Genomic DNA, 14,294 nt, shown 5'->3' with positions numbered 1-14,294 from the left:
ACTGGCTTTTAAGAGCGACAGATCGGTCGTGTATTTATTTGGCAATGGAAGAATAAAAAGTTACCTTGAAGCGCCGAGCCAGGAACTTGTTCTTCATCTCCAGAAAGTTGCCTTTATTTGCCTGCGACTTAAAAGGCTCATTGACGATGGCAAACTGGGGATCGTTCTGGATGTCCTGCCAGCGGGCATAGCCGTGACTGCCACGCCAGTCAAGGATCGTGAAATGCTTGTGCGGGATCATAATTTTTCTTTCTGCTCTCAACGGAGCTGCAGCCACCAATACCAGGGGCAACTAGCAAGAATTAGCATTAAGGCCCATCTCGTTAAAACTACTGCGGACAGTTGTGACCCCTTATAACTGAAAGCAGAGCACCAACGCTAACAATGCCGCTCTGTCTAACCACTTGGTAGTTGCTTCGATTTGCCAAACTATTTCCTGAAACTGATGTTTGGGGACTTGATTAAGGTCCCTCGTTGCAGCTAACCTCATTCGACGACTCGTTACCACCTCTTGAGCCACCATCTGGTATTGCGAGACCAGAAGGGGGGAGCAAGCATAGCATTTTAGTGGTCACTTGCTTCTGTTAAATCAATTTAAAGCCTTTAAATGTAATTTTACCACATGTCATGTCAGCAGGAAACTATATATCCCCGCACGCAGAGCCACTGTACGTCCAATTCCCTCATTGAAAGGCTCCAAATTCAATATTTGTGTCTAAAAATAGTTCAGAAATTACAATTTCTTAATAAGAGTTCAATGACAATATCAGGTCAAGAAATTCATTGCTCCCTCAGCTGCCAGTTAATTATAAATACTGGCCAGCTGCCCTGGAAACAGGCAAACGGTTAACCTGCCTCACTTTGTAACAGAATCTGTCCGGCAGCACCTCCGAAGATCACTAATGAACAGACTGTAAGACTTTCACAGATGTAACAATGACTCGTGAGCCGTTTTGAACTCCGAGCCAGGCTAGCTGTCAGGCCCCCGGTTAAGCTAAGCGACAGGCATGGAAATACGATCAATCAGCTAATGTAACCTTCAGGGAAAACCTGAAGTTTGATTCCCAAAATGATGATTTATTCCCTTAAGCCGATCGTCGGTTTTAAGGGCGATTAAACAGATTTCTCAAAAATAAGAAAATTGCAGGAAAATTTCTCATTTCGGGCAGGTTGTGGGAGGTTTAGCTACAGTTGCGTTAAGAGTAGGATAAGAAGAGAGACGGGGCGAATGTTATTTGGCCGTAATTACCATTAAAAAAGAGAAAAGCTGTGAGATTAATTGCTACATTATCTTAAAACAGACGCTCCGCTGTTCCTTGAGCTCCGGCTGGCACGTTGACTTATTACGCTGGGCTGATAGGAAAATAAACACGCTGGGGTCATCGCTGGGGCAACCGCCGTCAAGGATACATCACGATCCCCGCCAGCAGCCAGAAGTCGTGTCGGCGATGCCAGATCTCGTTCATCTTCCCCGAGGAGATGGCAGCCCGCTCCTCATTCTGCCAGAGCGTGTGCAGCTCTGCGGGGCCGAGGCAACAGAGCAGATACGAGCGCTTAGCCGGCTTAAATGTGGCTGAAGGTGTTTCTACGCATCACGGAGCTCCTCTGGGATCGAGCCGAACATCTGAACGCTTTCAGAATCACTGCTGGAGGATCAGGACTCACCGGTGAAGCCACCGTCTGCGATGTTGAACATGAAGCGAGGCCTCTCGGCTGGAGGCTTCCCGTTACCCTTCGCTGTCTCCTCCTTCGATGCCTTCGCCTCCTTCCCAGCATCCTTTTCTCCCTTTAGGTCCTCTGTGAAGGCAACAACACCATTGTTTATCCAACATACCTCAACTTTAAGATTAAAGGGAGAAAGAAGATAATGAAGTCATTACAATTCAGAACGAAAATGTCTCTGACCCAGTGGAACTAGTCCAATTTGGTACAGAGAGGCTAAATAAACTGCTTATAACGGAACAGAGAGGCTAAATAAACCTCTTTGTTCCGTTATAACCAGTTTACTTAGCCTCTCTGTTACATTATAACTAGTTTATTTAGCCTCTCTGTTACATTATAACCAGTTTATTTAGCCTCTCTGTTACATTATAACCAGTTTACTTAGCCTCTCTGTTACATTATAACCAGTTTATTTAGCCTCTCTGTTACATTATAACTAGTTTATTTAGCCTCTCTGTTCAGCACTGTGGCCAAATTAACCAAGAGTCACAGTGTTTTAGATCCACGTATCCCTTCTTCCCTTAGTGGTGAAGACTTCATGAGCTTCGTCACTGATAAAGTTCTAGTCATCAGAGAGAAAGCTAACCAGGCCATCCCAACAACTGGACCATCACCAGATGTGCTGACTGTGGGAACATACAGGGTCTCCAACGAGCCCTTAAGCTCCTTCAGCTCTCTATATTTTTCTGAGGCGTCATCGCTAATTCAGAAATCCAAGACCACCACGTGTCTTTTAGATCCCATCCCAACACACCTGTTGAAGGATGTTTTACCAGTGCTAGGCAGCTCTATCCTGGACCGGATTAATTGTTCTTCAGTGACATTTTATGTACCCCGGTCCTACAAGGTGGCAGTGATTAAGCCGTTGCTTAAAAAACCATCACTGGATCCTGATGTGCTAGCAAATTACAGGCCGATATCCAACCTTCCTTTTATCTCTAAAGTTCTAGAGAAGGTGGTGGTGACTCAGTTACTGGAGCACCTGCAGAGGAACAGCCTGTTTGAGATGTTTCAGTCAGGCTTTAGAGCTCATCACAGCACAGAAACAACACTTCTTAAAGTCACTAATGATCTTCTCATAGCTTCAGATCATGGACTGGTCTCTATGCTGGTTCTGCTGGATCTCAGTGCTGCTTTTGATACAGTTGATCACAGCATCCTGTTACAGACACTGGAACATGTGATTGGGATTAAAGGGACAGCACTAGACTGGTTTAGATCATATTTATCTGATAGATACCAGTTTGCTCATGTCCATGGTGTTCCCTCCTCATACAGTAGGGTTAGCCATGGAGTTCCTCAAGGTTCTGTACTTGGACCAATCCTCTTCACCTTGTACATGCTTCCCTTAGGGAACACTATTCGGCAGCATGGGATAAATTTTCATTGTTATGCTGATGACACTCAGCTCTATTTATCCATGAAACCAGAGGAGACAGAGAAGTTAGTGAAGCTCCAGACCTGTCTTAAAGACATAAAGTCCTGGATGTCTTCAAATTTCCTCCTCCTTAACCCAGGAAAAACTGAGGTCATGGTGTTTGGTCCTGAACCTCTCAGGGATAGATTAGATCACATGATCACTCTAGATGGTATCTCATTAACATCTAGTCTCTCTGTGAGGAATCTTGGAGTAACTTTTGATCAAAATCTCTCCTTCAACTCACACATTAAATTAGTCTCTAGAAGTGCCTTTTTTCACCTAAGGAACATCACAAAGATCAGGAAGCTACTGACCCACCATGATGCTGAAAAGTTAGTCCATGCATTTGTTACTTCCAGGCTGGACTACTGTAACTCTTTATTATCAGGGTGTCCAAACAACTCTTTAAGAAGCCTCCAGGTGATCCAAAATGCTGCAGCCAGAGTTCTGACAGGTATTGACAAAAGAGATCACATAACTCCTGTAATGGCGTCGCTTCATTGGCTGCCCATTAAATTTAGAATGATTTTTAAAACCCTTCTTTTGACCTACAAGGTCCTCAGAGGCCTAGCTCCATCCTACCTGGAGGAGCTAGTGAATCAGAATGCTGGTCTACTTGTGGTCCCCAGAGTCTCCAGGGGTAGAATGGGGGACTGAGCCTTTAGCTACCAGGCCCCCCTGCTATGGAACCAGCTCCCTGTCCAGGTACGGGAGGCTGACTCCATCTGTAGATCGGTGATGTTATTTCTTGTGTAGTTTTTCTGCTCTCCCCCCTTCTGTATTCATCTACAGGTATCGCTGCCTTCATAGCTGTATGCTGACCTCCTGACCTCTGACCCCGCTGACCCACCCAACCCGACTCCGGCAGCTTATTTTAATTAATATAATGTATCTCTATATTCTCGACCTATTCTCTCCTCTACCTGTCCTCCCCCCTTCTTCTCTCTCTACCCAGTCCCCCATCAGCAGGAGGGTCCCCCTACATGAGCCTGGTCCTGCTCAAGGTTTGTTCCTGTTAAAGGGGAGTTTTTCCTTGCCACTGTTGCTTGTCTGGGGGTCAGGCCCTGGGATTCTGGAAAGCACCTAGAAACATTTCTGATTGTAACAGACGCTATATAAATAATGACTGACTGACTGACTCAGCCACTCATTACCAGTACAACCAGTTTATGTAGCCTTTCTGTTCCATTATAACCAGTTTGTTTAAGCTCTCTGTTCCTCTACAACCAGTTTTGAGTAGCCTCTCTGTTCCACAATAACCAGTTTATATAACCAGCTTATTTAGCCACTCTTTACCAGTATAACCAGTTTATTTGGCCTCTCTGTTCCACTATAACCAGTGTATTTAGCCTCTCTGTTCCACTATAACCAGTTTATTGAGCCACTCATTACCAGTATAACCAGTTTATTTTGCCTCTCTTTTCCATAATAACCAGTTTATTTAGTCTCTCTGATCCACTGTAACCAGTTTATTTAGCCTCTCTGTACCACTGTAACCAGTTTATTTAGCCTCTCTGTACCACTGTAACCAGTTTATTTAGCCTCTCTGTACCACTGTAACCAGTTTATTTAGCCTCTCTGTTCCACTATAACCAGTTTATTTAGCCTCTCTGATCCACTATAACCAGTTTATTTGGCCTCTCTGATCCACTGTAACCAGTTCTAACTGGACCTTGGTGAGTGCAGAGAACTGGGGGTACGTGTGAACGTCAGGGACCATGATGACGATGATGATGTTGATGATGGTGTTTCACCAGACTGTGGTGGGGAGTGTGTAGAAGCCATGACTCGTGCCAAAGACCCACCTTTCTTCAGGTCCAACAGCTCCGGCTTGGCCTTGGCGTCCGCCGTCTCGGCCGCTCTGGGCGTCTCCTTCTCCTTCTCCTCTGCCACCTTTTCTCTGTCTGTGATGAAAGCCAGTGTCAGCAAACCTTTCACCCAATTTCCATCTTTCTGTTCTGTCCTCTGAGCCACACCTGACTTCTCCTCCATGACCTCAGAGTCTTTCTCTTCCTCCTCCTTTCTCTCCTCAGCTGGACCCATTTCCTTCTTTTCCTGCTCCTCCTTCAGGTCACTCTCCTCCCTTCCTTCCATTTTCTGAGCTGGAGGTGTATTTTGTGACAGCTCTTTGGCTGAAGAGGAAAGCTAAAGAGGCAGAAACATTAAATTAATTTCAACATCATCATTGAATTAATGATAAGAATTTAATAAACCCACGTCCTCAGAATCCACAGTCCTGTTGTTTTCCACCTCTCTTCCTTCATCCCTTTCTTTCTCCTTTCCTCTTTCTTTGTCGGACACCGCCGGTCCATCCTCCTTCTCCTCCTCCTTCTCCGTCTCTTTTCCGTTCCGTTCGAGCTTTTCCACAGGAGCAGGAGTGGCTGCACACGACATAAAAATGCACATTACCGTTGGTTTGACTGCCCCCCTTTATGCACAGCGCCCCCTGCTGGATCTGGAAAGTGCCACAAAGGTCTACCTGGCTTGGAGGTGCAAGGCGTGTTGTTGTAGCTAGCATCAGGAGTGGGGGTGGAGGTCTTGATGGCAGGCGACGAAGCCCTGGAGGAGGTTTTGTCGACACCGGCCTCAGGTTTGAGCTCCGGGAGGCTCCACCGCCCATTGATGTGCTCAAACTCCTGAATCTGGGCGCGCGCAAAAAAAGAAAAAAAATAAGAAAAATCTAAACGCCAAACCCGAAGCTCACCTTGTTTCAACTCATCACCCACATGCACACTTGGCACATTATCACAGATTATGTCTGGCACACACTGCAAATGTCAAGCAGGTTTCAACAAGGCGTTCTGAAAACTGGACCGAAGGCATTTGGAGGTAAAACAGAACTGTCAGTGAGGGAGTTTTTCAGATTAGCAGAACCTCTTTCAAGATGTCGTACCTACATTCAACAGAAAAAGTTGTTTTGTTCACGCTCTCGCTAGCTTAATGAAATCAGTGCCCTCTTGTCTTTTTGCAGACTTTATGCTAGCAGGTTTAGCTCAGACCTCCACTGGCGTAGCTCACACGTGTGTTATGGATTAATCAAACGCTCTTCCTAGAAGAGGTTCCTGATCTCAAATCAGGCGTGGCGGAGCAGTTTAATAAGAAAAATCTCTGATTTGGTCAGTGGCGACTCCTCTCAGAAGTCTCCTCGACACAAGCGAGTGTCCTTCTGACCTTCTTCTTGACGAGAGACATGACCCCGATTCGGGTGAGGACCGGCTGCCGACACAGGCCCTCCCTTGGAACGCCGTCGGCAAAGGTCTCGGCTCCGTCGGCCACCGGCTCGCACAAGTGCCGCATGAACAGAGACACGTAGGCTCTGGTTGAGAGAAAAAAAGGTTAAAAGGCGGCAAGAAAGGGAAGTTTTTACTGCAGAAGGTCAACTCTTACTTGAATTCTTTCTCAGTTTTGCCCCTGAGGTCCCTGACCAGCCACTGAGAGGCAAAGGTGTCCTGAGACGGCATCCCCCACCTCATGACGGCGTTCAGGAAAGCCTTTCGCTGCCGTGTGTTGAATCCCAGCACCTGTCCGTGGAACAGTTGTGCATCGTCAGCATAGCGTTTAATTCTCAAACTCCCCAAAGTCCTCAGTAATATTGTAAAGCCAATTCACAGTTGAACACACTCGCGGCTATTATCAGTGTGATAAATGAGCTCAGACTGTTAAGAGACTTTGGAGCTTTAACAGCCCTTCCACAAATCTCCGGTTTCCAGACAGTTGGATCGTCGAGAAAATAACAATCTGACGGATTCCCACAATAACACAAAAAAGGATGTGAAGTCGTACGAACCTCAAGGTTGCCTCCGACTCTGGCCAGAAGAGGAGGCAGCGGTTTATCTTTATCATTCCTCAACTGGCGTCGTGACTGCCTTCGACCTGCAGGTAGAGAGAGGAGAAGCGGTGAGAACGAGCTGGGATTTACTGTCGGTCGTTCATTAGAGCTCCCAGATTCTTCTTTCGGCCCTCCGAGGATGAGCCATACAGAGGTTGTTTTTGGCAACCGGAGCAGCTCGACGACTAAATCAACACGGACGTGTTTTTCAGATAAGAGTGTTTTTCATCGCTGTTCATACCTCACCCAGTCCTCTTAATCTCTTTACCTTCTGGCCGGTCGTCAAAGTCCTCGTCCTCCTCCTCGGAGCCCACCGAATACTCCGACTGGTTATCCGAGATGTCGGCATGCCACTCTGAAAGAGCACACGCTTGAGTGAGTCGCCCCGAGACGAGGAATAACCCAACCCCAGCCATAATCCCGGCTCCCACCTTGGTCCTCCTGCGCAGCGTCGTTGTAGTTGACTGGTTTCCGGTTCCTCTTTCCTTTGCCCAGTTTGCTCGCCAGGTCTTCCTGTTGCTGCTCGTAGTGGTGGCGCAGCAGCTTCTCCCAGTAATCTGGATCCACGTTCTCCTCCTGTTTGATGATCTCACGCTCGATCTCCTCGGTCTAGAGACCCAGGCGAAGTTAAAAGTTGGAATATATGCTGATCCATATATATTTACTCTTCCATACAACAAGCTGTTGATATAATAGGGTTTCTGATGGTTTTTTTAACAGGTGATTTAGCCCGGAGCTTCTCAAAACTATCACTTTGCAAGAATAACTTGAGCGTCGGAGCTGCAAACTCTCCCACACGGGCTGTCTGAATCAGCTCCAACCAATTCAGCGATTTGGGATTGAGGGTCGTGGGATCTGGTCCCATGTTGGGAAAGAGTAAAAAATTGATACCAGATCAATTTCGAGGCTGACGTTTCAATGCCGCTTTCACGTGTATTTTTTGGTGTTTTTTCATGACTTTTGGCTGCTTTTTAAAACATTTATGTGGACATGTCTTACAGGAACGACCACACCTGTAGCCGCCAGCTCTCCTCTCACCTTGTCCTCCTCTCGGACCATGTACTGGGCCACTTTGAAGGAGCTGAGGTATTCGTTCATGTTCTGGACGTCCGCATCGTCCGTGTCGTCTTGGCTCCGGTCCAGCAGCCTCTCGATGGCGGTGCTGTCATAGTGGATGACGCTGCCCTCGTCCTCCACCTTGTCCTTGGAGCTGTTCTTCATACCTGCCGTTGAATAAAGAGATGAATCGACTTTGCCTGCTCCAGAAACCTGTTCAGTAAGTTCTTTCTCTCCAGGCGATTTTGTAAGCGATTAAATGGGCCAAGCGCGTCCTCCGGCCAAATGTGTTGAGATGAAAGAGTGTTACAGTGAGTGAGTTTGATAAAATAATCCCACGTAGGTGCGGCAGCCCTTAAAATGCCAGTTTACCTTCTACTTCATCCTTGAAGAGCTCCTCCGTTCCGAACTTCAGGATGTCGTCCAGCTCCTGCTTGCTCATGGAGCCAGCTTTGGACCCCAGGCCCGGCCGCACCACCAGGTGAGTCAGCATCATCTTCCTCTTCGCCACCTGGGTGATGCGTTCCTCTACGCTGGCTCGCGTCACGAAGCGGTAGATCATCACCTTGTTGGCCTGGCCGATCCGGTGGGCTCGGCTGAAGGCCTTGGGAAGGAGGAGAGGGAAGAAAACAAAACATTAGATCCGTGTTGCATCCCAGTGGGCTTCCCGACTGCTGGATCTGGCGCCACCTGAATGTCGTTGTGAGGGTTCCAGTCGGAGTCGAAGATGATGACGGTGTCTGCCGTGGCCAAGTTGATGCCCAAACCGCCAGCTCTGGTGGAAAGCAGGAAACAGAACTGACAAGCACCAGGAGCTGCGAACAAACATGTCCAGAAACACAAATATTAGTATTAATCTTCTTGCAAATACGCAATTAACCTGCAGGATCACGCAGAAGCTGCATGTGCTCTCACTAAGTTTGCTACTTCTGAGGTAACGTGTGAAGATCTCTTCTATTAATGATTGATTGACACATTCCTCTCAGCTTCAGTCCTGCATTCTTCACCTGGCAGCTGCATAATTCCTCTGTAATTGTTGCCAATAGCTGCCCGAGATCCTCCGTAGAGCAAACTCTGACGCAACCCCCTGCTTCTGGTTCCGCGTAAGTTGCGTCTGCCGCCGTGGCCACATAAATCTCCGTTGTCTGCCAGCTTGGAAACGGTTCTAACAACCTGGTTCTCATCCTGTTGCCTGAACCCTCGCCGCCTTCGGAACAAATGTCTTCCATCTGCTCAGGTCGCAAAAGCAAAAATGCAGCACGACTACAGTTTTCCTGCGATACGTGCCCACCAGCTTTGACTGGTAGCTTTACCGACTCTGACTCTTGCAACACTCGCTGGTGTCTTTAGAGAACTTCTCACCGTTGAAACGGTCGATGGCCTCCTGCCTCAGCGCTCCTGTGATGCCCCCATCGATTCTCTCATACTTGTAGCCCTCATGATCTAAGAAATCCTCCAGCAGGTCCAGCATTTTAGTCATCTGCAACACACAAAAGTGTCTTTAGGCTAATTTTGTTCATTGATCCCACATCCTGCCAGTTTTGTCTTTCAAACAAGTTTATCTGCCGATGAGTGTGTGACCACTTGGAGCTTTTATTTCAACGGGACAAGAAAAGAAATCTGGAACGTTCGGCACCACATGCGAATCAGAAAAGATGACATTTAGGGATGTGAATTATTAAATTCTGATGTTAAAAGCACAATTCTGAAGAAGCGTTTTTCTCCGAATTTTGATGATTGAAGCATGGGTTTCAGGAAAACTAGAGATCTTTGGGGAACTCACATATCTTACAGGTGCCTGCACTTCATACCTGTGAGAACACCAGCACTCTGTGGCCTTGCTCCTTCAGCTTCCTCAGCATCTTCTGCAACAGCGTCAGTTTCCCAGAAGCCTTGGTGAGCGCTGACCCCTCATAAGCACCTGTGGGGGTTTTCTGGGCTTCCTGTAACACACACAAATGGCTGTCGTGTGATAACAGTTGCAGCTGACTCATGCTGAAAAGCAAATAACGCAGGCTGTATTAGCAGCAATCACCACTGGGGGTCACTGTTCTACCGCAAATGCAATTCAAGCGACAAACGTTTTTTGGATTTTCTTTCTTCTTCAGACAAAAACTCTTGTGTTCATACCATGGAGGCAGCAGGGAAAAGATAAGGGTGGTTGCAGCACTTCTTTAGGTCCATCATGATGTTGAGAAGGGAGACCTGGTTTCCTCCACCCTTTGAATTCAGAGCCTCAAAGTTCTTGGTCAGAATGTGCTTGTAGTATTTCCTAAATTAAAATAAACCAATAAAAAAAAAGCACAGGACCGTGATAAAATCCTGGGATAATGTCTCCTCAATTCTCCAGTGCCTGGATTAATAATAAAAAGAAGTTGGAATCAGTAGAATTATATTTGAAAAAAATATTCATTACAAAGATACACTACACAAGTAAAAAAAAGTATTTCCCCAAGAACAAGCTAGCCCAGTGAATCCAAACAAATATGATTTTTAATTAGTTTGGACTTTTGTGAGCGTAGCCATGATTGAATATAGACCTAAAGGAATTTGTGGATGCCCTTTTTGCCCACTGGAGTAGTAGGCATCATGGAAAAGAGCTATAATTAGAGCAAAATGTAGGCTGGCAATGTAGCACAAGGGAAGTGGAGTTTAAATGATTGAGCTCTGATACGTTTTCAGAGCGTCATACTTCTGCATGGGGCTCAGCTCCACCCTGACAATCAGCTCGGTCTTGGAGGGCATGTTCTTGAAGACGTCGGCCTTCAGCCTCCGCAGCATGTGAGGCCCCAGGAGGTCGTGAAGCTTCTTGATTTGGTCCTCCTTGGATATGTCAGCAAACTCTTCCAGGAAGCCCTCCAAGTTACTACAGAGACAAATTAACTGGTTTAAATACTAGTAATGGGGTCAGATCAGACACTGTGGCTCCATTACAATCCAAAGACACATAAAGTGTCGTATGTCAATACACAAAGTAACTGCATGAAAGTTTATCTCTACTTGAAGCGGTTGGGTGTGAGGAAGTTGAGCAGGTGAAACAGCTCCTCCAGGTTGTTCTGTAAAGGCGTCCCCGTCAGCAATAACTTGTGGTCGATCTTATAGTCATTGAGGCGCCTGAAAAACTGCAAACGCAAGACATTTTCTCTAAGCTAGTAAAGCAGTTTGTTGGTTTTTCTGCATCAGATTAACTAAACATTAAACTAGAAAGGATTTTAGTTTGCTTGTCATTGCACAGAGTGTCCACTAGGGCGCGTATGTGACAGTGTTTAAAAACCTTTGAAAATATTCAAAATTATGATACAATCTTTATTTTAAAAACAGTCACACAGAGCTGCTAAAGCACCTTGGACTGGTTGTTCTTTAGTCGATGGGCCTCGTCCACCACCAGACACGCCCATTCTATGGACTTGAGTGCCGTCTGGTCGATGGTCACCAACTCGTAAGAGGTCAGCAATACGTGGAATTTGATTGGAGCTTCTCTCTAAAGGTCGATGAGGAAGAAACATTTTAGGAACCAGCTAGGAAGCAGTAGTGGACCCCGACCCTCTCCCATCCTCACCCTCAGTTTAAAAGTCTTCTTTCCAGCTTTGACAGCTGTGTCATCAAAGCAGAACTCATTCTCTCTGATGATGGCCCGGCTGTCCTTGTCACCCGTGTACGTGACCACGTAAAAATCCGGCGCCCACATCTCAAACTCTCTCTCCCAGTTGATGATGGTGGAAAGAGGAGCACTGACCAAGAACGGACCCTTGGTGTGGCCCTATGTGAGGTGAAGAGTTCAGGTCAATGTCAGCTCCAAAGCTGAAGAAAAGTATGACCGAATGCCGCAGTACCTCTTTAAATAGGGAGTAGAGGAAGACGATGGTCTGGATGGTTTTGCCCAGACCCATTTCGTCAGCCAGGATGGTGTCGGTGCCCTGAGCCCAGGAAAACCGAAGCCAGTTCAGGCCCTCCAGCTGGTACATGTGCAGCGTCCCACCTGTCGCAGTGACAAAGTCCGGCTGTTCCTCGTACTTTATGGTGGGCTGGAATGAATGCGGGTTGAGAGGAAAGAAGTCAAACAATAAAACGGATGGGGAGTTGAGGGAATGTGAAAACCAGTTGGCAATTCATCTCATTGGACCGGGCCAGGACTCACATCCGTGACAGGTGATGCTGGAGACTCCTCCTCGCCCTCCTGGCCCTTGTTCCTCATCCTTTTCGGTTTGTCTGGGTCCTCTTTCATGATTGCATCTCTGTGGAGTCATGAAGATGCCAGTGAGCCTGGTTGCATAGAAAGAGGGATTGTCTGAAATAGCCGTTTCTAAGTTCACACCTGTGTCTCCAGTAGTTCTTCTTATAAATTGCAAAGTCGGGGATATCCATGTCGTCTCTCTCCCAGGTACACTGGTCATATGTCAAGTCTTTCCATTTGACCAGGTAGTGGTAGATCCCCTTCTTATCCACACTGGCACAGGGACAGAGAAAGGGGAGCTTTTTCATTATGTTTATCAAAGAAACATTTCAATTTTGCCTCGACTAAATACAGCCCGTGTCTGTTCCCTGAATAAGGTGTCCAGGTATCTGCTCCCTCACCTGTGGTTGATGATACGGTGGATCATCATCCACTCTGGTTTGATTCCATATCTGTAGTACTTGTCCTCCAGGATGGCATACTGGGGGTCCTTGGCCCGTCTCTTCTCACTCTTCAGCACAGTGTTCTCGTCCTCCCCGCCAGATCCATAATCCAGACTGGGAGGCTCATCCATGTCAGTCTTCCTCTGGTAGTTTCTGTACATCACCGAGTGGAAAATCTCCAGCTGGCAAGCAGGAAAAAGAAGAGGTCACCGAGAGTGGTGGGCATATTTGCCGTTTTATCTGAAACTGTAAGTGGAAGTATTGGATTCCAACACCTCCTCGCTCACCTGGAGCTCAGTGATCCAGGTACAGTGCCAGTAGGACTGCGCAACCAGCTTTACAAAGAATTCCCTCTCAGCCCTGCCCTTCATGGGTGGTGGGGGAGGGGCGTCTGGCGGGGCATCGGGAGCAGGGGGAACCGGGATGGGATCCGGAGGATCACCCCATCGCCAGTGGAGGATCTTTTGGACACGTCCTTTGATCGGCGGGCACTAAAAGATCCCGCATACACGTTTTTGCTCGTTCTGTCGTGTATTCTGGAGAGTCCTAGCTAAAGGCTATTTGGGGGATTTTTCCAGAGATCTTAGCAGTTCTACCTGGACTCACACTAATGGAAAGCGCATCAAAATATCATCGTGGCTCACCGTGCATCGGGGACACAGCCATTCCCCATTGGGAATCTCAGGCAGCGGCGGGTTGAGACAGTGGATGTGGTAGGATGAAGTGCAGGTGTCGCAGCACAAGAGCTCGCCTCCATCTTTACACACCCTGCAGAACTCCATGTGGTCATCGTCCTCTTCCTCCGCACCGGTGGGAACCCCAAGGCTGACCTCAGATATCACTCTATCCTCGCTGTCCTCCTCAAAATCCTCAAATTCCTCATCCTTTGCTTCCCACTGGATTCCCTCTTTTTCCTAAGAGACAAATCATACAAATGACTTGTTAGCACGTCGTCATCTGGGCAGCTAACATTGTCTAATTATTATTGGTTTGTTTTCCTTTCCACTCACACAGTGCGGGCAGCTCCACTTGCCCTCAGGGGCCTTATCCAGCTCTGGCTCCAGGCAGACAAGGTGGTACGCCCGAGGACAGGTGTCGCACAGGATGATTTCCCCCCCCTGCTGACACACCTCGCAGTAGTCCTGATGATCCGTCTCGTAGCCATCGCCTTCCTCGTCACCCGGGACTGGAGACAAAACAGATCACACAGAGGAATGTCTGAAGCTCGCGTGCGAGTATCCTCACTCTAATAAATTTGCTTGAAACTATGGAAGACCTTTACTTTTCTTCTTTTTCTTTGCCGGCCGACCTCGCTTGTTCTTCTTAACACGCCCAGAGCTGTCCGACCGAACTGAGGAGCTATGGACACTGGAGTCCTCCTGCTCGGACTCATCCTCGTCCAGATCATCACTCTAACGAGAGAAAACAATGGGGATCAATGGGCAGCAGACCTGGGAGGGCAGAGAGGTATGCCTCGCACTCACAGAGCAGCTTTTTTTCCTCTTAGCACTGATGGGTGACAGCTTTATCCGAATCGGCGCCATCTTTTTAATCTTTGCAGCAGCCTTCTTCTTGTCCGAGACTCGGGGGCTTTTACTGCGTTTCTTGTAGCCGGGACCTGAATCACACGCGTCGCTCAGCAAATAAGCA

General features: G+C 47.5%; 1 protein-coding gene across 7 annotated transcripts in view; it reads right to left on the bottom strand.

Moving 5' to 3' along the window:
• The window catches only part of chd3 (chromodomain helicase DNA binding protein 3), a 30,029-nt gene that overhangs the window by 12,214 nt on the left and 3,521 nt on the right, over positions 1–14,294 (bottom strand). For 5 of the 7 annotated variants that reach the window (XM_057028435.1, XM_057028436.1, XM_057028430.1 and 2 more), the window contains exons 6-36: positions 14,129–14,262; positions 13,921–14,056; positions 13,655–13,830; positions 13,289–13,558; positions 12,932–13,135; positions 12,603–12,826; positions 12,343–12,474; positions 12,166–12,262; positions 11,861–12,052; positions 11,587–11,787; positions 11,371–11,508; positions 11,028–11,149; positions 10,720–10,893; positions 10,158–10,299; positions 9,839–9,970; positions 9,390–9,507; positions 8,718–8,842; positions 8,400–8,631; positions 8,010–8,194; positions 7,403–7,580; positions 7,240–7,326; positions 6,930–7,015; positions 6,530–6,663; positions 6,314–6,458; positions 5,622–5,784; positions 5,360–5,523; positions 5,119–5,287; positions 4,948–5,046; positions 1,666–1,797; positions 1,411–1,519; positions 65–197 (exon numbers count right to left, since the gene is read on the bottom strand). In XM_057028435.1, the coding sequence (XP_056884415.1) occupies positions 65–197; positions 1,411–1,519; positions 1,666–1,797; positions 4,948–5,046; positions 5,119–5,287; positions 5,360–5,523; positions 5,622–5,784; positions 6,314–6,458; positions 6,530–6,663; positions 6,930–7,015; positions 7,240–7,326; positions 7,403–7,580; positions 8,010–8,194; positions 8,400–8,631; positions 8,718–8,842; positions 9,390–9,507; positions 9,839–9,970; positions 10,158–10,299; positions 10,720–10,893; positions 11,028–11,149; positions 11,371–11,508; positions 11,587–11,787; positions 11,861–12,052; positions 12,166–12,262; positions 12,343–12,474; positions 12,603–12,826; positions 12,932–13,135; positions 13,289–13,558; positions 13,655–13,830; positions 13,921–14,056; positions 14,129–14,262 (4,733 nt within the window). The remainder of the gene's footprint in view (positions 1–64; positions 198–1,410; positions 1,520–1,665; positions 1,798–4,947; positions 5,047–5,118; positions 5,288–5,359; positions 5,524–5,621; positions 5,785–6,313; positions 6,459–6,529; positions 6,664–6,929; positions 7,016–7,239; positions 7,327–7,402; positions 7,581–8,009; positions 8,195–8,399; positions 8,632–8,717; positions 8,843–9,389; positions 9,508–9,838; positions 9,971–10,157; positions 10,300–10,719; positions 10,894–11,027; positions 11,150–11,370; positions 11,509–11,586; positions 11,788–11,860; positions 12,053–12,165; positions 12,263–12,342; positions 12,475–12,602; positions 12,827–12,931; positions 13,136–13,288; positions 13,559–13,654; positions 13,831–13,920; positions 14,057–14,128; positions 14,263–14,294) is intronic. The other 2 variants (XM_057028431.1, XM_057028437.1) reach the window with 1 other exon arrangement.

This window comes from Takifugu flavidus, chromosome 3, assembly GCF_003711565.1.
Source record: "Takifugu flavidus isolate HTHZ2018 chromosome 3, ASM371156v2, whole genome shotgun sequence".
NCBI lineage: Eukaryota > Metazoa > Chordata > Actinopteri > Tetraodontiformes > Tetraodontidae > Takifugu > Takifugu flavidus.
This window is presented reverse-complemented; position numbering and strand designations above follow the sequence as displayed.